The 23,823-nt window shown below is 34.1% G+C and overlaps 4 protein-coding genes, 1 long non-coding RNA gene and 1 pseudogene across 6 annotated transcripts; 3 read left to right on the top strand and 3 right to left on the bottom strand.

The window, feature by feature from the left end:
- Window positions 1–1,307: 1,307 nt before the first annotated feature.
- LOC107960394 (NAC domain-containing protein 22) lies at window positions 1,308–4,082 on the bottom strand. The gene is made up of 6 exons (XM_041113859.1): window positions 4,041–4,082; window positions 3,188–3,356; window positions 2,852–3,078; window positions 2,622–2,744; window positions 1,938–2,259; window positions 1,308–1,816 (listed from the first exon to the last, which is right to left on the bottom strand). The coding sequence occupies exons 2-6, from the start codon at window positions 3,348–3,350 to the stop codon at window positions 1,593–1,595; spliced, it is 1,059 nt and encodes a 352-aa protein (XP_040969793.1). The 5' UTR covers window positions 3,351–3,356; window positions 4,041–4,082; the 3' UTR covers window positions 1,308–1,592.
- Window positions 4,083–10,140: 6,058 nt separating this feature from the next.
- Window positions 10,141–12,218, top strand: LOC107960396 (protein BRASSINAZOLE-RESISTANT 1). The gene is made up of 3 exons (XM_016896733.2): window positions 10,141–10,270; window positions 10,398–10,653; window positions 11,077–12,218. Exons 2-3 carry the CDS (start codon window positions 10,408–10,410, stop codon window positions 11,770–11,772), a joined length of 942 nt encoding a protein of 313 aa, XP_016752222.1. The 5' UTR covers window positions 10,141–10,270; window positions 10,398–10,407; the 3' UTR covers window positions 11,773–12,218.
- Window positions 12,219–12,663: 445 nt separating this feature from the next.
- LOC107960395 (probable GMP synthase [glutamine-hydrolyzing]) lies at window positions 12,664–15,729 on the bottom strand. The gene is made up of 4 exons (XM_041113857.1): window positions 14,945–15,729; window positions 13,965–14,106; window positions 13,621–13,762; window positions 12,664–13,320 (listed from the first exon to the last, which is right to left on the bottom strand). The coding sequence occupies exons 1-4, from the start codon at window positions 15,333–15,335 to the stop codon at window positions 12,988–12,990; spliced, it is 1,008 nt and encodes a 335-aa protein (XP_040969791.1). The 5' UTR covers window positions 15,336–15,729; the 3' UTR covers window positions 12,664–12,987.
- LOC121229446 (uncharacterized) lies at window positions 13,228–13,570 on the top strand. The gene is made up of 2 exons (XR_005927192.1): window positions 13,228–13,360; window positions 13,441–13,570. It is a non-coding gene; the product is annotated as an uncharacterized lncRNA (long non-coding RNA).
- Window positions 15,730–16,783: 1,054 nt separating the features above from the next.
- On the top strand, window positions 16,784–18,008 carry LOC107960397 (peroxisomal membrane protein 11A-like; annotated as a pseudogene).
- A 774-nt stretch (window positions 18,009–18,782) lies between these two features.
- On the bottom strand, window positions 18,783–21,488 carry LOC107960398 (deSI-like protein At4g17486). 2 transcript variants are annotated; one of them, XM_016896735.2, is made up of 5 exons: window positions 21,115–21,447; window positions 20,259–20,266; window positions 19,909–20,172; window positions 19,438–19,725; window positions 18,783–19,296 (listed from the first exon to the last, which is right to left on the bottom strand). In XM_016896735.2, the coding sequence occupies exons 3-5, from the start codon at window positions 20,120–20,122 to the stop codon at window positions 19,064–19,066; spliced, it is 735 nt and encodes a 244-aa protein (XP_016752224.1). In that variant the 5' UTR covers window positions 20,123–20,172; window positions 20,259–20,266; window positions 21,115–21,447; the 3' UTR covers window positions 18,783–19,063. The 2 variants fall into 2 exon arrangements, with proteins under 2 accessions (XP_016752224.1, XP_016752223.1); XM_016896734.2 differs by lacking the exon at window positions 20,259–20,266 and having other exon boundaries at window positions 21,115–21,488.
- Between the last annotated feature and the right edge of the window lie 2,335 nt (window positions 21,489–23,823).

Below are 23,823 nucleotides of genomic sequence, written 5' to 3'. Positions count from 1 at the left end.
ACTCATCTCAAATTTGAGATGAGCGTAACTTTATTATTATTCAATATTCGAACAACACCGTAGCTAGCTTAACTTGCATGTTTCATATTACTTTTACAATGGGATAGCACAAATTACAAAGGTTACTAACTATGGGATGATTTGACAAGTAATACAAGATCAATGGTTAAAAGAGACAAAAAAATTAAATAGAAAGTTAAAATAATTTTTTTTGTAAAGTCGAAGAACCAAATAAATCATTATTAAGTTCTTTTAAAGATAAAAAGTTACGGAACGGTAATAGGTAATTTAATTTTTAACAAAAATAAAATGGATTATTTAATTAAAAATAGTGGATCATCAGGGTTATTCCTACAATGAACTGAATGATATTTGGGGGTGTTGGATGCACTAAATATCATGAGTTTTCAAATAGGATCATCAGTTCAGATCTAGGTCGGATTACTACATGTTTTTATTATAATTGTATAACAGGACATATTTTCACCGGTGTCATAGTATATAGATAACAAATGCCCTAACATATGGTTACATATATATAGAGGAATTTAGGCAGACATGTGGGAGGAGGGATAAATTATGTCTAGTTTTTGTAATTATTGGTTGGGGTTTTCTTGTTCTTTAATTAGAAACTTTCAAAATAAATAGAACAAGTCCAGCAATGGACCCAACAACTGAGAATTATAATAAAGTAAAGCTGGAGCCCCAAATCTAATGGTACCAAAGGCATTTCTACATTTTATTGGGGTACTTAACAACCCCCTCCCATTAACCTAAACTCAGCATTTCATTAGTAGTAGTAGTGAGGTCTCTTTTGGTTTGGTATGTAGGAAAAATAAGATTAATCCAAAGTTTGCTATATGCTGTAATAGCGTATTTGATTTACTTTTGTTGTTATAACTACAAGTGCGATTACATTTGTATATATTTATACTATATTAAGTATTTTATTGATCTATCTCATTCATTAATCGAGTTATGTATATCTTAATTCGGTTGTAAAATTACAAATAAAACTTTTAATTTTATAAAATAATAAATTTATGTGAACGGTAATAATTTAAATTAAAATAAATTACTAATGAGTCCACGTATGATTTACATATAATTAAAAATCAAATATGACTATTAAGTCGGAGTGTTATTTAACATCAAATTTTCAATTTATAATTTATAAATTTATAGATTTTTACTCTTAAACTTGATATTTAAATCTGTTTTGATACTTCTATAAACTTAAATTACATCAACATTTAATAACGTGACATAATAACAAATTTTCACATTACTAAATTAAAAAAAAAAGGTGCAGTTAACAACTAAGTTTCAAAACCAAGTATTACATGGAAAAAGGAAGTGATCGACCACTCCTAAAAAGAGGAAAGATCCACTGATTCACGGACTTCCTACTCGAGGATAGGATGATCAAGTTTCTTTCTTTCATCATCTTTGAATAAGAATCTCATTACTTTGACTAATGCAGTGACTTTGCAGTTTTAGGTGCTGCTATACATAACAGTTTATCTAAAAAACATGTTCATTAATCATCTAAATACCATGCTAATTTACTTTCTCTGAAATTACCATCCCATCTAAAATGGCATAAAGCATAAGTACTTCTTTCTAAGCATTCCCCCTAAACTGCCTCCCTTTCTTCTTCCACCATGGCTCTCCGATGGTTTACGAGATGACGATGGAACTTCCTCCACTTTGGCACGCTTTGCTACCTGATTGTTTGGGTCTCCACTCACACCAGTTTTGAAGGATTCATCACCCTCACTGCTTGAGTTGCTTCCTTCAACACTAACTAAACACCCTGCTTACAATAAAATCAAACATCAAAACCTAGGCATGGGAACAGCTTCATCTCACCAATCAAAGTAATGCTACAAGTAAAGAACAATGAGATGAGCCTGGGCAGAGAAAGAAACTTGTACCTAAAGTGGCTGGAACCGTATCCAACTCATTTGGTTTGTCGCCTGCCAAAACATCGAGCTTTTTACCTGAATCTTTTTGTTCTAAAATTTGCTCGTCGAGTTCTTGCAAAATAGCCAACGAGTCGAAACATTCGCCCGATGAAATGCTAATGGCACTTGAATTATCAGAACTCGAGGAAGGTGATGTTGGGTTATCAAGGTCCTTCAGTTCCAAAAAGTTACCTCCCGCAAAGAAACCGATATCATAACCTCCAGAGTCCATCCCAAAGAGGTTCTCTCCTTCATTTCTCTCTGCAACAGCCAATGCTTCTGTCTCTTCATGCTTGTTCACCAACAAGTAATGACAAAATCTCAGAGCAAAAAAGAGACCACCAAAAACGATGTATACTTGTTAATGAATTGCTCATGTATTTTCTAAATCTGGTTGCCCACTGGTATCTTATTTATCCTAATTATATAAAGGGGAAATTTTCCCTAATCAAATGTTTTAGGTCCATCTTGGCTGATATTTTAGGTAAATCCTAAAGGTGCGCAAAAGCCTAAATTCATAGTATGGTCTAAAAGCCATCAAGTTGAAAATTTCACAATAAATGTGCAACAGAATCTTGTATCCCCAAAAGGAAAAGAAAAGAAAAAAAATAATCAAAACCCGAATCGATCAAACAAAAGCAAAGACCGACATACCTGAGGGTTTCTTGAACTGCTGTGAGCATCGAGATCAAGATGTGGAATCAAATGATTCCCTGTTCCATTCTCAACCATCTCATGGCTGGGAACAAGAGAAACTCGGCACAGGGAGCTGGTTTCCTGCATATAATCCAATCAAACCGGTCAACGGGTTTAGTTGGAATCGAAATACGACAAACATGAAACATGTCAACAAAGTATACGACTTTCCAGTTTCGATCAAGTACCTGTTTCTCCTTCTCGTCGCACATCCTCTTCACAGTTACGTTGAACATCTCCATCACCCACTCAGTTTTACGTTGATGAGGTTCTCGACCCTCGTAATATTCAAGACTTGTTCTCCAACCAATCATCTCAGAGTCGGAAAAAACTTCACGACCTTCCTCTTTGGTCTTCCACTCGCCACCTTTCGTATCGACTTCCTCCTTGGAGTTAATCAGGAACCAAACGCCTCCTGCAAGTAGCAATCAAGTGGCAAGGGCATTAGTTAAAGAAACCCTGGAAGAATTGATGATAACAATAACCCTAATCAGGGTTATTTGCAGAGAAGTTAAGCCCTTTACCAGGTAAATTTTTGGGGTCAATTCCGTAAGGATTTACGTGATCGATAACATTGTTTGGCAGAGGAGATCCACTGGTTATTTTAACGAAACAGGTAAAGAGGTCGTCCATATTGGTGCACTTGAAACTGATATCCGGTGGTGGAGCAGCTGCCGGCGTGGCCATCGTGATCTGATCACATTCAACAAAAATAAAAACAAACTGATGACCAAATTCATTTCTTTTTTGCCCTGTTTAATCTAAACTTTGATTCGCATACTATTTTATATATATAAAAACAGAGTAGACGCGGTCAAACAAGAAGAAGAAAGAGAAGAAGGAGAAAACTAAAAAAACAGACCTCACTTCCGGTGTAATCGATTTGCTCGAAATTCAATCGTACACTCTGTTCACACAAAAAAAATCAAAAATCAAAATCTAAAGGAACCGATCGACAACAAACTCCGATTTTATTTTTATTTTTTGCGTGTACTTTCTGTTTAGTTTACAAAGAAAGTGTAATTGTAAACAAAGAAAAGGAAAAAAAAAATTGGTATCTTTCAGCTTTGGGATCCCAGACAAAGTCATTGACTTTGTTTCATACCAACTTCTATTCTTCTAATGCTAAAAAACCATAATAGAAAAACACTTTCACTTTCCTTATTTTTCTTTCCTTTTCTGATCAACCAAACGGAGACGACATCTCAGTTCATTTACAGATATATCTATATCTATATTATATATTCATATGGAATGGAACAACATCTCAGCTAGGTTACATGAACGAATTACTTAAAAAAAAACAATAGAAAACAAAGAACTTAACCAAAAAAAAAAAGGGAAAAAATGATATTAGAAATAGAAAAATATCCTAACCAGATACAAAGCAGCCACCGGAGAGAGATAGTTAGGGGGGGTTTCGCATCCACAACGTTAGCAAAACTACGTATTTATAATAATGATGTTATTAACCCTGGTTAGGCACGTCGGTTCCTCAGTTAAACGAGTGGTAACACGCGGAGTATTAGTATTGGGTGCAATCATACAACTCCGGTGATGGTATGATTCCCTCCTAGTGCCACGTGGCTTTGCTTTGTTTGCGTTTGTAATAAATTTCGTCATCAAAAACTTTAATTTCTACCGAAATATAGCGGAAAATATTTTATTTTATTATCCTCGTTAGGTAAGTTAAGCAAAACATTCTCAGTTTCTTTAAAAGTATTAATCATTTGAAATGTTTTCATCAAAATTAATTTTATGGCTTTTAACTTTATTAACATACTATTTTATGTAATTCCAAATAATTTTGGTATAAAACTTAAAAGGGTAATTTACTATATATTAACAACTATTTAAAAATATCAATTAATATTTACTATAACTTATCCGATTTTTAAAAAACTAACTGTTAACGGAATCAAAAAGCAAAGCAGTCAAAATATTTACAATATAGTCCTTAAATTGTATCTTAATTTTGTAATAATAATTCCTAACAACCAGGGTTTTTATTAGCCTATTTCTCTACGGGATTTTTAGGGGATATCACCATTCCTAATATTTCTTTTTCTTTTTATACAATGTTTAGAATTAATTATAGTTTTTTCTTAACCTTAAATAAAAATATAGCGCGCTTCAACGTATTTGAACTTATATTTTTTTTGTATTTGCAATAATATGAATATCAAATGATTTAAGACTCAATCGACTAAAATTAATAATTTTTTACTCTATGATAAGAGCATTAAAATCAAGAAAATTTATTATCTTCCTTCACTTAAAAAAAAAAGTTATGGTTTTTGCCATTAGTTGATTCATTTATAACCGGGGCCACGCCACAAAATAAGCAAGATTGTAATATCAAACTTTGCATTTACTAGAGAGGAAAATGACACAAATATTTTGTTAATGGTTAATATTTTTGTTATACAAATAATATAAAATGTGATTATCTGCTTTACACATAGGCTCATTTGTAATTAATTTGGTGAACTTGTAACGACCTAATAGTCACGGATGTCGAAAAGTGTATTTTTGGGATTTTGTTTCCATAAAACGGATTCTTAAATATTTATTAAAAATATTTACGAAATTGGTTGTATAATTAATTAGGTTTTGATTAGGTGAATTTGTATGAATTAAGAGCAATTAGGTATAAGGATTAAATTACATAAAAGATAGAAGTTAAATTATAAATTAAAGAAAAAGTAAAGGGACTAAATAAGCAATTAAGCTTTATTTCAACATGTGGATGGTAATAGAAATTACATGTGTTAAAATAATATGCATATGTATATATTAATAAAATATGTATTACTTAATATTTAAGTAAATATATATAATATAATAATAAAGTAAATATAATAAAATAAATAAGTAAATGAAATAAAGAAAGAAAATAAAAAGAATAGAAAGAACAAAGCAGAAAACGAAACAGGGAGAAAAGAAAGAAAGGAGAAACTAGGGTTTCAAGGTTTCAAGTTCAATTGGTTAGTCAATTTAGTCTATTTTCTTGTAACTTTTATTCTTTTAGAATTCTAGTGTTAAATACTACCCGACCCATGTCAAAATTTTAGAAATTATTGAGTTTTTAAGTGTTGTCTATGTTGAATAATTTTAGTATTAGAGATTAAATTGATAGATTTTTAAGTTAGAAATGAAAAAAGATTGAATTGTAGAATAAATTGTAAATTTTGAGTATTAGGGACTAAATTGTTAAAATTCAAAATTTAAGAATTTATGAGAAAATAGGGAGTTGAATTTAGTCTAAAATGAAATTTGCATGAAAATAAAGAATTAAATTTGAAGAATAAAAGGTAGTCTCGGTTTAGGGACTAAATTGGAATTTAGACAAATGTTGAGTAAAAAGTTGAAATATTCAATATAAAATTTAAATTGTATTGTGTTGATAAATTTTAATTGTTTTAATTACGTATCTAACATCGTACCAGAACTATCAACTAAAAAGGGGAAAGATAAAGTCAACGAGGAATAGCTTGGAATTTCTGGCTTGTATTTCTATAATTCGAAGCTAGTTATTAATTGTTGTAATTTTTATTTAATGTATACGGTAAGTGTTGAGGTGAGAATATTTGTGTCTTGCAGTTGAAATAGATTGAATTGGTATATGATAAAATTATTAAATTTATATTGATTGAATTGAATTGGAATATATATTATGAATATATGTGTGTAAATGTAATATTGGGAAAATATGATATTAGATATTATCATTGGAAAGTGAAATTAAACCCTATTAACTGTATTGGGCTGGGTCAGATATAGATGGCATGCCATAGGATTGGAAGAGTTTACGAATTTCTTCGACTTCGAGTCGATGAGACACTGGGTGTCAATCTATTACTTCGGATTAATTCAATGAGGCACTGGGTGCCAATTTACTTCGGTTTAGCCGATGAGGCACCGAGTGTCAATTTACTTCGATTTAGCCGATGAGACACTAAGTGTCAAATTATTACTTCGAATTATCCGATGAGGTGCTGGGTACCAAACTGGTATATTTTGGTTGGATCTGTGTATTCGTCATAGTTCTACTCGTGTTAATAGGGGTGATTAAATGAAATGATACTATGATTGGTATTGAAAACATTGAATGTGAAAAACTATTTGAATAGCAAGTATGAGATTTGAAATAGTAAGAGATGAGAATTGAATATGTTATAAATGATGTGTTGATGAATTGATTAATTGAATGATTAATGTTATTGTGTGATTAAATATATATATTAAATTATATTGCCTTTAATATTCGGATTATAGAAATACCACTGAGTTTATACTCAGTGTACGATTTTGTTTTCCGTGCGCAGGTTAGGTACTTAAGTTTGATCGCCAATTCAGCATCCATCAACGATTCCGAACTCAAAACGTGGTAATGTTTTTTCTTTTTGTGTCGGCATGTACCTAGGGCGTCTAAATGTTAACTATTTTGTGAGTTGATTGTAAATAAGATTATAAGTTAATATTGGTCGATTATATACATATGAGTATATGTTATGTTAAGGCTATAATATAATATGTTTTAAATTAGTGCATAAATGAACATGATATAGGCAAATTAGGATGAATTTAGTATCTTTACAAATTGGATTTATATGACGTCTTATTGATGTGTTTCGGTGATATAATTGTGGTACCTATAAGGGTACATTGGTTAGATACCTAGGCATACTGTTCTGATGTGTTTTGAATGTGTTTGATCTGAAAAGTCTGGTAATGTTTCGTAACCCTGTTCTGGTGATGGATAAGGGTTAGGGGTGTTACAGAATTTCTCAAAAGCTCACCCATTATGAGTATCCGTCACTTGCATGATCTCATTCTGCGAAGACACATGTAACACTTAAGGTGGATAGCGTGTCACCGTGCATGACTTATACGTTACATCAGTGGATCGTAACTTATATATAGGTGTGAATGAGCCATTCAGGAGGATACAATAGAACAAATACTCGACAATTTTATATATAAAATAATTTAATTTTATAAATAAAATTTAAATATCACTGCAGATTTTGTTTTTTAAAATATTACAAATCAATGTGTTAATGAATGTGAGATCAAAATTTATTTTAAAAAAGTGATGTAAAAAATAATTTTAAATAAGTTATTTTGAAAAACATGACAACGCTGTCATGGAAGAGAAAGTTAGAACGCGTACTTCACCTTAAGTGACTGAGATGAGGATTAAATGATTAGAACATTATTTTATGTACTCTTAGGTCTAGAAAAAGGAGCCATTCTTCATCTTTATTTAATGTTACCCCCAACGACGTCGTTAAACCTATAGTTCTTATCAACCAAATTGACTCAATATATATACAAATTAAAAAAGAGGAACTAACCAGCGTTAAATTCTAAACCCCACCGCAGTTTGTGTTTTTATTTATAAAACCGGTAAATTTCGTTGGAGGAGGAGGAGGAGGTGGACATCGGTCGTCGGATGAGCTCACGTAATCTATTGCAAATAGAGTTGTATGCTTCCAGCGTTAAGTCTCGCGCGCCATAAAACTAAAAATTAAATCAAACGGTACATTCCCCCTTGCATTTATTTAGGGATGGAATCATCTTCGATATATAAATTAAAGATTTAAATACAAACTTTTTATCATCCTACTTACATTTTAGTTGATTCATTAATTTGAATTATGGTGATGGATTACAGTTTTCTCTTTCTTTTCCAAAATATGAAACAGGCATCGACTTGTTGATATACCGTCCAACATATTTGAAAAAAATTACAGTGAAATCGTTAGTCAAAGAATGGACTACATGGAGATAATGTGGGTCACTTAAAATGGGAGTTTGTCAATGTTACGTACAGTGTTGTAGAAGGACACTATAACACAAGAGAGTTAGGTCAATAATGAGTGGTGTTGAGGATAGGATTTAGACCTATCAGTTTGTTGCTCATTGAGTTTGGATAAATATTTTTCATTTTCTACTTCATTAATGTCTATAATTCACACTTTAATGATCAAAATTAAACAAATAACAAATTTAAGTTTATTAGTTGAATAAAAAATGATATGATATTATTTTGTTAATAGATTTTGATTATTCCTAAACCCATCCTATCTAATAATTAATTCGTTAACAATTATTATATTATCATTCGGCACACGATCAAAATGTACTTATCTTTTTCACCATTCATTTCAGCATAAAACAAAGTTGAAAATATTTTGACTAATTATTAAAGATGGCTAAGAAAAAAGAAAGTTGAAAATTACACCTAATACAAACAACTTCGCACCAATGATGAAAAAGTCTAAAAGCCCAAATATGAAATTTTCTAAACTCAAAGTCTAAACCGGTGAATTAATATACGTATATTTAAAAATACTTGATACTTTTAGACGAGATTAACCAAATGTCTAAAAAGGGATATAATATAATATTTAAAAATAATAATTTTAAAATTACTTGTGAAATGTAAAAAAAAAAAAATACCAATGTACCAAATATTAACTAATGTGTTTGTAAACTTATAATGTTACGATTTAACCAATCCTATATATGTGAAAGTGTTTCAAGCTCACCAATGCTACTATAAAATATTTTACCGAATTAATATCATGAGTTAACTATTTATCGATTCAGTTAAAATTTACTTAAAAAATATTTTATAAATTTTATAAATAAATTAATTAAAAATTACCAATTAGAATAGATCACGAAATTAGTAAAGCTTTGTACGTAAATCTTGCACCATTGCTTCATGAATATTTTTATAAATATATTCTTCTTTCACTCAATTAACACAAATTAATTTTTATAATATTACATGTTGTTGCCAATACTATATACTCCCAGTAATTATTTACCCACACGTTTTTAACTCACTCTAGGTTGCAACTTAAGATGTACCGTATGGCACTAAAATACACGGTGTTGGGGCCTTTTTGTCATGTTGGAAAATCATCAGCTGTGATCATCGCCTTGGCCTTGGATACACATTGATGGTATGGTAGGCGATGGACATGCTTTTTTTTAATTGCTCCTCGACTGTTTTGTTGGATTTTAAAGATGATGACTCCATAATAATTTTAATTGGGCCGTAAGTAGCTCACTAATTATCATAATCAGATTTTGGTTGAGAAAGATATTTAATTTTATTATTTTAGAGAGAGTATATTGTGCATTTAGTGGTATTTGTTTATGTAAACAAATAAAAGAAAGCCGACAAGAACCCTGATGTTAGAAACTGATCAGATGAGCTGTCTGATACGCTCGTATCCGGTGGGGTCCCATCCTCTCCAACGACTTGGTCCCACCTTTCCCCTTCTTTTAGTTCTTTATGCTACTGCTATTATTACTCGTAACAGTACTTTCCCCTTCCTTTGTCCCGCTTCCCCACGTTTCCACATTGTTTCCACGTGTCCCAATCATCCCCCGTTCACTCCCCTAATCCAACGCTCTCAATTCCTCTCTCTTCTATTCTTTTTTAATTAAAGCGAGCCTTGATGTACTCACTCGCGTTGTATAATTTCTATTAAAAAAAGCAGAGTGTGTGTTTCCTTTCTCTTCTTTTCTTATTGTTTCTTCTTTATTTTTATTTTATTTTCCAGCGAAGGAAAAGCGTATTCCTCGTGAGCCTCTCCTTCCTTATTTCTATTTCTCTTCTCCTCTTCATTTTTTCTTTTTCTTTTCTTTTATTTTTAATAATTTTAATCCTCTACAACGCACCTCACGACGTTCCCCTCACCGTTGTTGTAGATTCGGAGATATGACGTCAGATGGGGCGACGTCGACGCCGGCACCAGTGCCAAGGAGGAAACCTTCTTGGAGGGAGAGAGAGAACAACAGGAGGAGGGAGAGGAGGAGAAGAGCTATCGCTGCTAAGATATATACTGGGCTGAGAGCTCAAGGAAATTATAATCTGCCCAAGCACTGTGATAACAACGAGGTCCTCAAAGCTCTTTGTGCCGAGGCTGGTTGGGTTGTTGAAGATGATGGCACCACTTATCGAAAGGTACCTAATTTACCCTTCTCCTCTTCTTTTCACTATTCACAAAATGGTAGATCTGTTCAAACAAGATGCAACTCTTTTCCTTCTCTGCTCATTTTGTTTTGGTTGTAATTTAGTTGGATCTAGTTCCCATAGTGATTTTAGTTTGGTTATGCTTTCTGGGTTTTTTTACTTGATCTGCTTTATTTCAGTTTGATTTGGCTTCTGTTTGCTTGCTTGGAATATTGGAAAAATCAAAAGACATTCCTACATGAAAACAGTAGTTCTTACTTAAAGGGAATAATCTATTGATCTGTGTTGGAACTGAAACTTTATTGACTGGACTGTGAACAAATTTTCTTGATTAGCTGCTATTTTTTCTTGGATAATCCTCTTGAGCTTTGATTTGTTGATAATTTTTGGTTTTTAATTGGATTTGTTGTCCAGGGATGTAAGCCACCTCCGATTGATATAGCAGGCAGTTCAGCTAAAATTACCCCATATTCTTCCCAAAATCCTAGTCCCTTATCTTCTGCATTTCCAAGTCCAATTCCTTCATGTCAAGTCAGTCCTTCCTCCTCTTCCTTCCCCAGTCCCACTAGGACTGATGCAAATAATCCATCTAGTCTCCTTCCGTTCCTCAGAAGCGCCATTCCTTCGTCTCTGCCTCCTCTCAGAATCTCTAATAGTGCCCCCGTGACACCACCACTTTCTTCTCCAACCTCCAGAAATCCTAAGCCCATTCCCAACTGGGAGGCCCTTGCCAAAGAGTCCATGGCCTCTTTTAACTACCCTTTTTATGCTGTCTCTGCACCAGCTAGTCCAACCCATCGTCATTTCCATGCCCCTGCTACTATACCCGAATGTGATGAATCAGACACGTCCACAGTTGAATCTGGTCAATGGATAAGCTTTCAAAAGTTTGCACCTTCTACATCTCAAGTGCCGACTTCGCCAACATTCAATCTTGTAAAACCTTTGGCTCCACAAAGTTTGCCCACCGGTTTTATTGGAGAGCAAGGGCGAGTTTCAGAGTTTCAGTTTGAGAACGGACAGGTAAAGCCGTGGGAGGGTGAAAGGATTCACGAGGTAGGATTGGATGATCTGGAACTCACACTCGGAAGTGGGAAAGCTCGATGTTGAAAAGAGGCTAACAGTCGGAGTGATTGTTGTGAAAGCGTGTTACAACAGAAGAAAGAGCCAGTTTGCCCTTCCTGATTCTCGGTTCTCACAGTCAGATACTAAAGAGCGTTGATTGTTGTTTCATCCACTCAGTGAAAGCTGGAAATCATAGAACAAAGGTGGCAGAAGAGTTAACAGTTTCATCCGCATTGTTTCGTTTCTATTTCAGTCGGTTGATACTCGCATTCCCTGGTTGAATCCTTAGGGAATTGGGGTTGTTTTTATAAGCATTACTTGTAGATACTGTGGTATATTTCTGGTTGTGATAGAGTTGCTTAAATCTTTTCCTCTTAGGTTTTGTAGTCTTGGGTAAAACCGCAGAGAATGATATTGTTGTACTGGTTTGTACTGTTAAATGGTTGTATTGAATTATTTGATCATGTTGGTAAGCAAATTTTCTATATTCAGTGCTGAGATTCCATTCTATTTACGTGGCAATCACCTAACCAAGAAGCAAATCTAGTCGTACTAAACTTAGCTGATGACCTCCCACCCACTGCCAACACTGTTTTCTACGCTAGAGTTGGCTGCATCTATGATGGGGATTGGCCCCCGACAAATACCACGTTCACTACAACGATGGGCGTCAAATAATTATAATAATGAGAGAACATGTTTTAGGTATTGCGCATGACCGGACTCTGATTGGAGTGGTCTGGCCTGGTCTTATCTACATCTCTTCGGTTGATTTGAGTCTTCATTTTGTTTCCATTCGAAGGTTGGCCCATCTGCTATGTAGCTTTATGTCGTCATCGTATCATTTTATCTAATTATAAGCATTTCCCATAACCATATATCATGCAATTCAACTGTTCAAATGATACAGACACGAGATATGTAGCAAGAAAGTAGTAACTCGAAACAAACAATGAATATCTATAAAGATTGAAATTTTATTACAACCACCAAATGATAAGAGAACAGCAGGTTTAAGCCTTAAAAACTAGTGTTATAAAGCTCTACAGAGGCAAACACAATTACAAGGAACACATAGGTTGGGTAGATGACACAGAAGAGGATGAAGAAACACGATACAATACGGTGAGGGAAATACTAACCAAATATTTCGGAACATCTAAGTCATCATCAGTCTCTTGCTACTAAAATCTTCTCATTACTAAGATCTGTGTGATTAGTCAAGAGAAAGGTAAAGGTGGCGTGTGGCTCAGGCATTCACTAGCGAGATAAGCAAATGTTATCTGCATCTTTAGTTAGTCTCTCTATTTCCTCAATCTTTGGTTTTATGTCCTTTTTGACGGTTGCATTGCATTCTTGGTATCTGAAGCAAGTTACAAGATGATCATTAACAATACCGGCCACTTGCATGAACGAATAAACAACAGTAGGTCCCACGCAGCAGAAGCCTCTCCGCATCATGTCCTTGCTCATGACTTCAGCTTTTGGGGTCTTAACCGGTACTTGACGCGCATAACGGAATGCATTTCTTAACGGCTTGTGGTTTACAGATCCCCAGCAATAGCTGCTGAAAGAGCCAAATTCCTGCTGAACCTGCAATATTTCAATAAACCACGGGGCTTTAGCATAAAAGGTAATCTTTTGTTCCCTTCAAACTTAATCCAGCTGCTATAGGCAAATTGATGCCTTTTTAAGTTTGTTTTACGCGCGTAGGGAGGGGAAGAGAGTTTGCAGAAGCAACAATTATCAGTTTTAGAAGTTGTCAATGCTTGCTTGCTATTACATTAGACATGAAACAAAACAAGGAAATATGAAAGATTTGATGCTACGGGTTTGACTTAAAGCCTTGCCCTTTTTCCACTCTTTTTCCCTAATAAGATAACCAGATGATACCTTAAGAATAAGTTTAGCATTCTCCACGATTGCACGAAGCTTCGCTTCAGAAAGCAATAGACAACCATCAACTTTCAATGATAACATCTTCTTTTCGGTAAACTGTGCCATTGATGATGGATCAAAATTGTCAAAAAGCTTCCTGAAAAAAGAATCAAACAAGTAATAGAACATTGATCAAAAGCATTCTTCTTCTACCATCTCTTATCTCCTTTTATGTTGACAGCTTAGAAAATAAAGGAACGAATAAATAGAAGAAAACCTAAAGAGAGGAAAATAAAGAATCAAGGAAGTATCTCGTCACGTCCTAGTTCAGTTCGTAGAGAGACTAATGACAAAGATACCTGAATATCTCCCTCTTTTTGAGAATCGTTGGCCAGCTGAGTTCAGCTAAAGCTTGCGAAAAGACTAGTAGCTCAAACAGCTTCCTGTCATTATGAACCGCAACACCCCACTCTTCATCATGGAAAGAAGTATACAAAGGGTCTGCACAAATAATTAAACTCTAAACATCAAGTTATCCCAATTCCCAGGACATAGTCGAGGACAAGCCATTAGTGAATATTAGCAAGATTGATACACGCATGCACCTAGTTTTTGATTGTTAAAAAGTTCAAAAACATTAGAAAAGTTAATGGAATCACAAGCTGTTATATTGTATAACACAACAAGTGATTCTATAATAGCCTCAAATCTAATAGAAAAAGGCCGGTATGCCGGTTCTGGCCAAACCAAACTTCATTCCTAAACAGGTCAGAGATTTCACTGGTAAAAAAGAGAGTAGCCTTTTCAATAGTGGTCTAATTCAATACCAAATAAACCTCAATGTGAGGTAACTTTCCAAAAAAAGAATGCAGATGTAATTTGCATTTCTCAATATCAGAAGCTTGCTGGGGTCATCAGCTTGAAACTATAACGGTAATTGCCTATGATCTAATGAGAACTATGCTACCTAACTATCATAAAAAGGGACAGTACATTGTAATCCTGACAGCAACATCAACAACAAAATTAAAGAAAAATAATTGCATGAAAAAAGAGAGGAAATCACTGAATTTCCAGACATTTACTTCAACTTGGTGTCATTTTCGAAGCACTATGTCATGTAATAAAAGCTTTCAACTTCTCCAGCAGAGAAGACTTGAGTAAAACATTAAATGGTTAAAGCCTCAACGTTATCACCATTTATTAGGCACCGCTAAGTTCCTATATCTAGTAAAATGCAACTATACACATTAAAAAGAGATTAACTTCCTCAGTAAAATTGAAAATTTTACCTAAAAAAATCAGTAGTTTAAGATAGTTTTCTGTTTAACTAACTTACCAGAAAACGGCGTGATCCAATCACATCGTTTTAACGGTCCCGACATTGCCGGAGAAATTTCAGTGACAACCTCGTCAGCCGTCGAAGCAACCTTGGGTTTGGCTTGCTTCACCCCGTTTTGCTTAACGGTTTTCCTAGAGCTTGCCGTTTTGAAGGAGGAATTGCTCGATGAAGAGTCAGAGGAACAGCAACTGTCGACGGAGACATTGCTTTGTACAACGGACTTTGGGCTCTGAGAGACCGGAACTTTCGGTCTTTGTGGCTTTTTTAGAGCTTCGGTTCTTCTCTTCGACTCGTCCGAAACCCTAACTCTGTTCCCGGCCGGACCGAGAATCGCTCGCGGTTCCGTTAGCGGTTTCGCCGACGACCTGGGCCTCGTGGCTACCGACATTGCTTCGAAAAGTGAGTGAAACCTTCAAATGCGAAGTGTTTTTCAGCCTGATTTGAGCTTCAAAAACATTTAACTCGAAGCCACGCCCTTTTTCCTTTTTCACTTTTTGAAGTGGTAGGAGAAGGAATAAAAGGGATTTTGGGAGGGCAAAACGGTCAGGATATAGTGGATAAATTTTGGGTTTTTGAGGACGAAGGAGGAGAGGAGTCGGAGAAAAGCAGAGGAAAAATACTAAACGACGAAAAGAAACAGAGGAATCGCCGAAGGTTTTTAAAAAGGAATAACCGTAAAGGGCAAGTTACCGGTTTTAACCGGTGATGTGGCCGCGTGTCGGTTTCAAACCCATTTTGGAAGGGATTGAATTTATTTGTTTTCATGTACCAAATTGGCCCCTGCCTTGCGTGACTTGAGCTAGTTGCCCAGCCTTTATAATTGTATCACTAGTAATTTTTTCATAAAGGATAACCACCCAAAAATTTTATACCTTCAACTCTAAGCTACTCCTATAATTTTATCCTAAACAAAGCCTTAGTTACATTTATTTCTAAGAGATAATGAAATAAGCCATTGTAGCATGCTGATTAAACGGTGAAATACGATCCAGAATCAATTTAATTTTGATATTATTAAAAATAATTAAATAAAGTTAAATTAAAATAATTTTTTTTGGTGAAATACAAAAATCGGATAAAAGTCGAAGAATAAATACGATTAACGTGACTTGAACGCATACTATACTTGGGGTGATGAACACTCTAACTATCAAGCCATCTCATGGAGTTCGAAAAAAAGTATTTTTAGATACTTTTTTATATAACAAATATTAACTCTATTACAATTTAAACTTATTTAAATTAATTCACTTAATAATAAAAAAATTAACCTTATTGTGTGTGCTACTTTAACCCTAATTAAACAAAGGTAAATTATTGTTAATTATCAATGATTAATCATGGAAATTATCTTGTAATCATCATCACTGCTGATTTTGTAATCTTAAAAAAAAATGGAAAAGAAGAAAGATCCTACAAAGATTAATTATGATCACAGTTGGACATGATTATAAAAGAAGAAGTAAATAATCCTTCTTTTATGATTAATCATGAAATTTATCTTGTAATGATTATGAAATATAGTAAAAATCCGAAGGTGAATAAATAAAGGGTTGTATTTCATTTTGGTCCAAAAGATAAAGAAAAATTGATGATAAAGGAACCAAAGGGACTTAGGCTAAGGGTCGTATTCAGTTGGTAATATGTAAAATGGTTGGGAAAGTAGTGGCTTTGCATTGCAGGGAACGTTGTTATCATTTCCTTACCGTTGGGATAAAGAATCCAGCAATGAAATGATAAGCCAACGGCTATATTATCACCATTGACCTGGTCCTTATAATCAACCCACATCCATTTTGATATATGGACTCTCGCATGGTTTATGGGCCCAAACCATCTTTTGGACTTCGGATTTGGCACGCATACCAATTCATATCTCTCATGCTTTGCTGAAGTTGACACTTCCAAATTTCAAATGCATCCGCACGTCGCCGTTTCATACTATGAACCAAGAATGTTCCTCTGATTCACACTCTCGCCTCCCATTTTCTCCTCCAGTTTATTGGCTTCTCTCTCTCTCAACCCCCATGGATGCCAATGCTTCAACCGTTGCTCCCTCCCAAACCGCAACCACCCAATCGGAGCCCAAAGGAAAGGACTTCCTCAACCATCTCGAAGTTTACCTCGCGAAGAGAGACGGCGTCGACAAGCTCCTCAAGATTTCTCGTTACGCTACCAATATCATATTAGCCTCCTCGGTTCTCCAGGAAACGGTCCCACTAACTCGCCAACTCAAGAGTTTCGAGTCGAGCGTCGGGCTGAGTCGGAAAGCATTTCGGCTCGGGAAATTCGTTCAGGACGTCAACGCTTTGAGGAACTCCCATTTTGATTCCAAGGAAGAGATTCTCCTCTCGGTTATCGCCTACGGCGGCGAGGTTTATACTATTTCGTCGAACAGTTTATTTGGTTGGCGAAATCAGGATTAATCGACACCAAACATTCCCGCAATTTACAAAAGATCAGTGCTTGGGCTGAGTTGATTGGGTACATCGGAAGTATTAGCCTTAAGCTTAGGGATTTAAAGAGGATTAAGGAAGACGAGGCGTGCTTGAATTCGAGTATCGAAATCGCGATTTCAAGAGGAGTTGGGCGTACGGAAGAAGAAGAAAGGAGGAAGAAATTGAGAGAAAAGAAACTGATGAAGCAACTTTCAGTTGTTCAAGATATCGCTGATGGGTTAATGGCATTGGCTGATATTCGAGACGGCAAAGGAAGGTTTACGGATCCTCTTTTGTTGTCTTGCGCCGGGCTTTTCTCCGCCCTTATTAGTACCCATAAAAACTGGGTTTCATGCTAGGTATGATCACAGGAAACTTGCTTCACCAATCTTTATTATTATTGTTATTATTACATTTAGTCATTTACTGAATCTTGAGAAGAAAAAACTGTGATTCTCTCGATTTACATTTTCTTTTGTTAATAAGCGTATACACAGACAGTGATTGCATATGGATTTGTGCTATAAGTTCATTGTTGAATTAGTACAGGTGTTGTTAACCCAAATCCTGGTTACTGAAACTTGATGTTTCATAATGAATATTAGTATATTTGTTTTGTTTGACTCAGTTTACATGTATTCATCTGGTTAATGGGAAGCAAATTCCTTTTTTTTTGTGGTTGTCATATGTCAGCTTCTCTCATAATCTTTAGACAACATCATAGGTTCTCAAACAAATAGTATTTATTTCCACTACTGGGCTTTGCCTTCTCTCATCTTCCACTTCCAGTTAAGAGGAGTTTCTTTACTTCATGCAATCATCTTTAGACAATATCTTAGTCCCAAGTTCTTGAGTAAAGAGTCCTGGAGCTCCTTTGAAATTTCTGGTTTGTTCTTTACTTGGAATTGGACATGGACTCTCTTCCAAGAAAGAGCTCTTGGTTAGGATAATAAAGAGTTACTACAAAATCCATTTCTTCCCCTGCCTTCCTATATCTGCTCTTGATATGCTAGAAAGGAATGCCCCGATTTTGTATATCGTGATCTGTTAAATGTTCATGTAGCACAATTTTTGTAATTAAACCATCCTCAGCTTGGTTAAGTTTTACTACTAACGTAATTTGAATGTATACGCATAAAAGTTGAATAGGGTTCAGGTTTGGACTTAGTGAAATCATCCTATCTCGTCTCCATCATTACATGTCCGTGATGTTTAAGTAAAGCTGAAACGAGACAAACGGTTTTGGAGGGTACGTAGAAGAAAGAACCTCTTGGTTGGCTAATTGGCTTGGCTCTATACTTGTTCAAGTTCTATGTTTCAATTAAGGTTGCCAAGTTTTATTATTAAAAAACAAAACATGAACAGAACAGAGCAGAGCAAAGCAAAGCAAGACGTGGTTATCAAAATGCTGGAAACTGGAAAGCCCAACTCTAATCAATGGTTGATGATCTATGTCATCATCATCATCGAAAACTTGCATTAATACATAGGGCTTTTGGAACAGAAGTGGATCAGCCATCTTCAAAACAGATCTTAACAACACGTTTATCCTTACAGACATTACAAAATACTCCACAAACTATAGATGTCTACGCTAAAATAAGATATCTGCAATCGTCAAGCTCACGGAGCCTTGACGCTGAATGTTGTTTGATTTTTTCAACAAAGTACCCTTATCTTACCTTTCCTTCAACAAAAGTTTGTTGGATTTTTTTGGTTCCCACAGCGGTAGACAGCCTCTTAAGGGTGATTGTAAAAGTACCGAAGACTTCTGCCGTATTGACACCGAAGATAGGCAACTGAAGGCACACCTCAGCCTCCTCTTCTCGCTATCGTATGGCTGATAATTTGGATCATGCTTCACAACCGATGTCTTCAGTGCTTCCGGAAGAATGCAGTTGCACATTGAACCTAACACAAATGAAATGATGTGGTTGGTTATTGTTTATCGTTGTGAACATCTATGTTACTCGAACTTTCCGTTTTTCTTAAATATAAAACGTTGGGATAACAGTACAATCTTGCGAGTGGTGGGATGTCATACGGATTTACCTATTCTTGCCAGTCGATTTACCCATTTAGGAATGTGTTTCCCAGTCAGCCTGTAACAAATATCCTTGCAGAAATGGTTGCAGTTCTTGACGATCAAATGATATGTATCACCATTGAACCTAGCCGAATTACACTCCATGAACTCCCTTACTTGGAGAGGGTCCAATGAAGTGGTCCCGATGAATATTGATTTCCTGAACTTGAAGCCCGGACACTGCCGCGGTTCAACCTCAAAAACACCACTGGTCGGATAGTCATGAGCTCCAAAAGCATATTCAACACCATGAACTGTACAGCATATGGATAAAGTTATGAAAAAGCTAAACTTAAAAGACTCAAAAACAGAGCAATAGAATGGCAACAAAGTTGCCAACACCATATCCTGCACATCCAATTTAAATGCATTCTGAGATCTACAGAAGGACGAAAACAAGGGGGAAAAAGTATACTATTAGAAGTAAAGATGGCTACCTTGGACACCAGAATGATAGATACCAAGGCCTGCCCCGTAAAAATAGCCATTCATGGGCGTTAGGTCATATACATTCAGATAGACCGGTGTGTAGCCTGGATCAGAACTAGCTGGCTTCACCTTCGGTAGAAAACAACGAGAGGCTGATTTGTTTTTCAACAGACGTGGCACCACAGACATAGATTTCCATCTCTTGTTCGACTCAAAATCCATATTTCTTGCAATAGTAAGACCGGACTTCAATTATTGCCTTATACAACAACCTGGGGTAAACTATTATACATTAGCTATTTGTTTGAAATAAACAACTGTTCACAATCACCATAGAGGTTAGAGCAAGAGAAGTTACAATGGAATCTGAAAAAAGAAGACGATGAAGGTACAATCCGTTGCTCTCGTATTACAACACGTAACAATCTCGTAAGAGCAGTTTCAAGAACAACAAGTATCAAAGCATCAGAGGATGTTCAAATATATGAAAAACATTTTTAAAAAATTTAACTTTATAGTCTGGGTAACATAGTTATGGAGAAGCATACAGATTTATCAAATGACAAATAATATGATGGTATAGAAGTGATCGATTTTTCATTTTAGTAGGCCAATGCCAGCTAATTAACCAGCATTTCACATGAAACTATACAAAACTATTACTCTGTGCGTGGGGTATAGAAATCATAATGAATAGTTTATCTTTCTGGAGATTTTTCAATGAATTAAGTCATATAGCCAGGGGAAAAAAAGAGAAAATGTCAACAAGAAAAAATGGAAACCCCAATCCAGTAGGATCCAAACTAAAAATGGAAAGAAAATTAAATTTAAATTAACAAAAAGTAATTTTTAGAAATAAATTTAACAATCAAGTCTAACATTTTCCAAATTCATCTCCAGAATCCAGATGGAAATAGATTTTCAACATTACTCCAACAACATTTTTTTTATACGGGAAAAATAGGAGCAATCTTTATATGTACTTCACGAAAAGGGAAAAGAAAAAGAAGAAAAAAATTCATAAGAAGAGAATCGCTTCAGATCTACTAGAAACCGCTCATAACCAGAAGAAAATACAATAAGTCAAACAAAACAACATCAATGTAATAGATCAGACAGATTTAAAAACCTTAATTTTAACGATATGAAATGTTCGAAAAGAAAACAAAGCGAAAAAAAAAAAGGAAAGGGGGGGGGGAGGAGAGAGAACGTACAGATTCAGAGAAGAAGGCCATCAAGCGTCGGAAAAAAAAGCAAACGCCATTACAATAAATCAATACGCAGATAGCACAGAACGAAACGTTTAGCTTTTCTGAGGCAGCGAAGGAAGACGACGATACTTTTTCCTTTCGAATAAGCTTAATCCCTCAAAGCATTTAAGAAGAAGAAGAAGAATAAGCAAAGCCTTTGCATATTCTTCTTTTTCTTCCTCACAAAATTTCTTTTTGTCTCACTTCGCAGCTCAATCACTGCCACGCTTTTTCAGTTTCTTTCGGATATATTACTGTTTTTTTTTTACTTCTTAATTACATCAAATAAAATATCATTTTCCGTTTTTTCGTCAGTGACTCGTGGAGACTATTTTATCTACCCTTTTATCTTATCAAGGAAAAAAATATATTAACAACTGGTCCCTACATTCATGTTCTATTATAATGATTAATCCTTATTATAAATTTTAAAGCTATTCCGCATTTAAAATAAGAGTTGAATCTTTGATCAGAGAAATTCTTATTATTTTATTTAATTTTGTGATTATTATTATTTTGATTTATCATATTAGACCGTAGTGTTTTATAACCTATCTTTATATGGTTCTTGAAAGGGAAAAAGTATAATTATTTTTATAGAAAACTTCATCTAGTATTAAGAATGTAGTATTTGCCAAATAAAACCAAAGCTTGTATTGCTTGGACATGTGAGGGAACTTAATAAAAAGTACTATATCTTATAGTTGTCTTTGGTTGGACAAAAACATTAACTAATATTATTTAGACATGTTCAGTTTTTGGTATACGATAAAGACAAGTTGGAGAAGAGATTTGTGAAAGACAGCAAACTTAGGCGGAACTGGTCGTGTTACCATTAACTTCACTTCAACTCGCTTCATTCTTTATTATTATTATTTTAAGATTTGTTTCTAAATTATTGATCAATAATTATTCAGTATTTCATTGATTAATTTTTATTAATTTTATAAATATCATTTTCATCATTATCGTTTAATATTATTCTTTTTTTACTTTTCCATATTCAAATTTAATTTAATATATTTATTTTTTAAAATATTAAAATATAGGTTAAAAATTGTTTTACATATATCCTCTATCATGGAGACATCCTCGTCAAAGCATCGCAAGTACTTGACTCTATCTTCTTTGCCATGAGAGCTGTTCTTTTAAATAATATATATATATATCAAAATTATATACGAACAATGGTTTAATATGTAATTATATACATAAATTTTAATTTTGTATAATTTTATATATAAAATTTTAATTTGATCTAATTTTTATAAACTATTAACATAATTATTGATATAAAATTATTTTATATTTATATATTACATACATAAATAATTATATTTATTCACTATAAAAATAAATTAATATATTTATTTTTTAAAATGTGTATAATTAAATTAAAATTAAAATTTTAAATATATATTTGAACCATGGTTAGAGTTTCACGTATATAATTACACTAAATTAAAATTTATATATATAATTACACAATCAAGTTCATATATAATTTTGAGATTTATGCCTAAAAAAATACACAAACTAATTATTATTTATAACAGTTAGTTTGATCTCTATATATTGCAACATTAACATAGGAGTGACCAACTGACCTATTAAAGGCCGCATATGATAAGAGAAATCAACCCAACCCATATTTACATCTCATTCATGCCTAAGCAAAAGATTCTTTCAAGCACAATTTCCTTCAAGCTCCAACATCACTCATTTACCTTTTCGCTTTATTTTTTAATAATTTATTTAATTAAAACTTTAGCGACAGTTGTAATTTAATTGAATTTTTTTGGGATGATAAACTTCACACGTGTTTGTCATAGGATGCTGACGCACGTGTGTTCCAGCAAATTGTCTCTCCCTCTGGCATTGCTTAGCCATACTAATTCCGTAATAACTTAACACGTGAGATATGTTGCAGTTTGCAGTTACAGTCTCGTTTTAGCTTTGGCTGTTTCGGTTGACTTCATGTTCCCACCCAACACCATTAACTTCCTTAGTTGTCTTTTGAAACGCGTAATATCCACAACAAAATTATGTAAAAAAATCAAATTTCAATCTACTTTTTTGGGGGGGATATAATAATGAATGGCTCGTGAAACTCACATCCAATGAGAAGAACATTATGGTTGTACCATCATCAATCATCATAGGGTCCATATATGAAGGAAGAGTGCCGATTGGCAGTGGCATTGCCAGCTAATCCTTTACTGAGACCTACCTTGGTATTGTCTCTCTACCGCTTTAATAGACTTTGATTTGATGCATATCAATCAATCTATTTCAATAAATAAAAAGAGAAGTAACTAAAATAGAAAGAGCTCTTGAAATTGAATTAAATTGCATCCTTGTAATAATAGAAAGTTGAATTCAAGGAGTGGTTGATAGTTCCTATAGTTATCCTTCTCAACATATGTCACTGTCAAGTCAAAATAACATTAAATTTAGGCAGTGGATTTGGTGTAATTTAGTTGTCAAAGGAAAATCCATCCACCAACTTCTTATTTCCAATAATAATTTCTTTTAATCTTATTATTACTGGCTCAATGATATCGTCCTGAAATGATAATGGTAGTAATTTCAACCATAATAAATTAATTCCTACTTACTATAATCATCAAAAACAAATATTTATTTTTTATCGAGTATTCACTTAAAAAATTA

Source organism: Gossypium hirsutum, chromosome A05, assembly GCF_007990345.1.
Source record: "Gossypium hirsutum isolate 1008001.06 chromosome A05, Gossypium_hirsutum_v2.1, whole genome shotgun sequence".
NCBI lineage: Eukaryota > Viridiplantae > Streptophyta > Magnoliopsida > Malvales > Malvaceae > Gossypium > Gossypium hirsutum.
The sequence above is the reverse complement of the archived record's forward strand: the minus strand, read 5'-3'. Positions and strand labels throughout refer to the sequence as shown.

Coding starts and splice junctions, on each gene's coding strand:
- LOC107960394 (XM_041113859.1), bottom strand. CDS start 3,350: ATGGCCACGCCGGCAGCTGCTCCACCACCGGATATCAGTTTCAAGTGC. Junction 2,260..2,621: donor GCAGTTCAAGAAACCCTCAG/GTATGTCGGTCT, acceptor TTGGTGAACAAG/CATGAAGAGACAGAAGCATT. Junction 1,817..1,937: donor TACGGTTCCAGCCACTTTAG/GTACAAGTTTCT, acceptor TATTGTAAGCAG/GGTGTTTAGTTAGTGTTGAA.
- LOC107960396 (XM_016896733.2), top strand. CDS start 10,408: ATGACGTCAGATGGGGCGACGTCGACGCCGGCACCAGTGCCAAGGAGG. Junction 10,654..11,076: donor ATGGCACCACTTATCGAAAG/GTACCTAATTTA, acceptor TTTGTTGTCCAG/GGATGTAAGCCACCTCCGAT.
- LOC107960398 (XM_016896734.2), bottom strand. CDS start 20,122: ATGGATTTTGAGTCGAACAAGAGATGGAAATCTATGTCTGTGGTGCCA. Junction 19,726..19,908: donor CTATCATTCTGGTGTCCAAG/GTAGCCATCTTT, acceptor TATGCTGTACAG/TTCATGGTGTTGAATATGCT. Junction 19,297..19,437: donor AAATCGACTGGCAAGAATAG/GTAAATCCGTAT, acceptor CATTTGTGTTAG/GTTCAATGTGCAACTGCATT.
- LOC107960395 (XM_041113857.1), bottom strand. CDS start 15,335: ATGTCGGTAGCCACGAGGCCCAGGTCGTCGGCGAAACCGCTAACGGAA. Junction 14,107..14,944: donor TTGGATCACGCCGTTTTCTG/GTAAGTTAGTTA, acceptor TTATTTGTGCAG/ACCCTTTGTATACTTCTTTC. Junction 13,763..13,964: donor AAAAAGAGGGAGATATTCAG/GTATCTTTGTCA, acceptor TTCTTTTTTCAG/GAAGCTTTTTGACAATTTTG.